This window comes from Penaeus chinensis, chromosome 14 (assembly GCF_019202785.1).
Source record: "Penaeus chinensis breed Huanghai No. 1 chromosome 14, ASM1920278v2, whole genome shotgun sequence".
Classification (NCBI taxonomy): domain Eukaryota; kingdom Metazoa; phylum Arthropoda; class Malacostraca; order Decapoda; family Penaeidae; genus Penaeus; species Penaeus chinensis.
The window spans coordinates 18,458,845-18,461,344 of NC_061832.1; the positions used below are offsets into that span (position 1 = coordinate 18,458,845).

Consider the following 2,500-nt stretch of genomic DNA (forward strand, 5'->3'; position numbering starts at 1 on the left):
ATCACTAGCCACTCTGCACAATGCACCTAATCAAAATACTAATCACTGATCATGTGAAGCAAAGGATGATAAATAATTGCTATTTACAAGAAAGTCATTTCACAAGAAGATAGCACAATAGTCCACTATGCCAACTAATATCAGAAATCCATCATTGCTTTTCTCTGACTAGCTAGCTCAGAGGCACGGCCCACAGACCTCCGTGACCTCTTTTCAGGTAACTTAGGAAGATTCACACCCCCTAGGTCAAGGCATTTAACTTCACTTCTCTCAGGCTTGGCCTCTTCCTCACTATCTTCAGCAGACTGACTATGTGCTGAAGTTCCTTCTTCTTCAAGGCCATTGACATGTTTTTTCTGAGATATCACAGCTTCACTATCTTTTACTTTTGTCTCAGTGACAACACTTGGAAGGTTCTCTTTGTCACTGTTTTCTTCCTCTGGACGTGGCATCTCTTCACTTTGATGAACAGCAAGTGTGATAAACTCACTGGACTTCTCTCCTTTTCCAATGGATTTTCTACTGCTGATCTCCATGCCACTATTCGACACATCCTCAGCCAGCGAGCCAACCTGTTTCACTGAACTTTCTCTCTCTAAAGCCTTCTCAGAACTGGTTAGATTATCACAGAAGTGTACAGGAGATACACTATGATGGATTGCCAAGTCTTTCTGATCATGCTTGTTTTCAGGTAATGCTATAGGATTTGGTATACCTAAAACCTCCTTATTCATACCATTTGGCTGCCTAGCTAGGTTGCTCCCTTTTGCTTCACAAGGTGATGTCTTCCGCCCCATCCCATCAGGCCTTGCATCTGAAACTTCAAAGTCCCTGATTTCTGACAGCTTCTTCCTTTTAGGTTTAATTTCTTGTTCACTTATTATAAATTTTTTTTGCCCTTTGTCAGTTTTGATTTTTGGAGGCCTTCCAACTTTCCTAATTCTGCTGCTGACACTGTCTTTGCATTTCTGAGTTATATCAAACTTGCCCATTCTTTTCAAAGCCTTAAGCTTCTTGCTCTTTACCAAATCTAATTTCTGTCTTTTGGCTTTCATCTTCACTCTCTCATGCCTTGAGCCAAAGATGCCATTGTCAGAATGTACAATCCTTCTCTTCCGTATTCTAACTTCCTCCTTATTCTCCTCTGCTGTGGCATCTGTCACCAGGCCTATCTGAGCAAACAGTTCATCAAATTCTTCCCAACTTCTAGGTTGCCTCAACCTTTTTCTTCTTGGGGTACTGCTTTGGTCACCATCACAAAGGAATTTGTCATCATGAATATCATAAACAACAAAATCCTCATCGCCATATTTTGCCTTGTTGCTTGATCCTGGTGGACGTCCACACTTCCTTTTCTTCCTAAATAGTGGCTTCTTGGCTAGGTCCTGCGGGCTAGCAGTTTTATCCGAGCCTAGAATCTTCATCTTTGGTGTAAAAGTATCTTTCTCTTTGATCTGGGTTGCCTCCTTGGCTTCTCTCTCAAGCTCCTTCAGCTTCTCAACACGAGCCTTTTCTCTTTCGATTTCCCTCTGTCGTCGCTCTTGCTCCCGCCGTTTGTCTTCTCTCTCTTTCAGCTCCTGCGCAGCCTCATGGCGCCGGATCTCCAAGACTTCATCCCAGTCCAGGTCACTTTCCTCACTGTCCTCTTCACCTTCTGAGGCAGTCTCAGTGTCTGAACCAGACCCTGAACCAGTCGGTCTCTCCATGACCAGTCCATCTTTCAGCATCTCCCGCCATGTCGGGTATCCAAGTGTGTCAAAGAGTTCATTATGAATAATCTGCAACAGTCTGAAATACGATGTTTCAATTCTGTTGGAAGAGTACTCACTAATCTTCTTATAGCCTAAGTAGAGGTATTCATCTTCTTTCATGGATGCTACTTCCTTCCCATTCTTGTTAACCGTTGGACTTGGTTCAGGCTTGTAAAGATCAACATCTCGGAAGACCTCAATTATGTTGTCTTCAAGACAAAATGAATCCTCAAGCTCCCCCTCATCTGAGGAGTCATCATGTTCAAACAGAACTCTTTGCTGATCAGCTGAATCAGCATTGAGTGGGAGGAAAAAGATGTCTGGTTCTAAGTCCTCCTCATCATCAGGATCCACATCAAAGTCTCGCAATGCATCAAGTTCGGTGAATATATCAATGTTCCGCATCAAATCGCTCGCCTCACCCCCACCAGCATCAAATATTCCCAACTGCTTCGGCCAAGACTCGGCAAGCAGCGCCATGGATTCTGCCTCCTGGAAAACACAGGGATAATGGGGAGTTTCAGCCTTGTGTCACAGCCTGTTATATTCATGGCAGTATTGCTCAGTAATTTCTTGGCAAGACAGTAACCTCAACTTCAACTGCACTATCAACATTTTAAATTATCTATGCAAGGCATTTAGCAAAACATATATTCACAAATTTTTAACTGAGCTGCCATTAGTAAACAAAGACACAGCTGTACCCCACATCCCATGTGATTTCCAAGGTGCCATCTACGCCACCACAA

General features: G+C 43.2%; 1 protein-coding gene across 1 annotated transcript in view; it reads right to left on the reverse strand.

Moving 5' to 3' along the window:
• Positions 1-140: 140 nt before the first annotated feature.
• The window catches only part of LOC125032379, a 26,267-nt gene continuing 23,907 nt past the window's right edge, over positions 141-2,500 (reverse strand). Inside the window, exon 9 of the mRNA XM_047623475.1 lies at positions 141-2,243. Within this exon, the coding sequence (XP_047479431.1) occupies positions 141-2,243 (2,103 nt within the window). The remainder of the gene's footprint in view (positions 2,244-2,500) is intronic.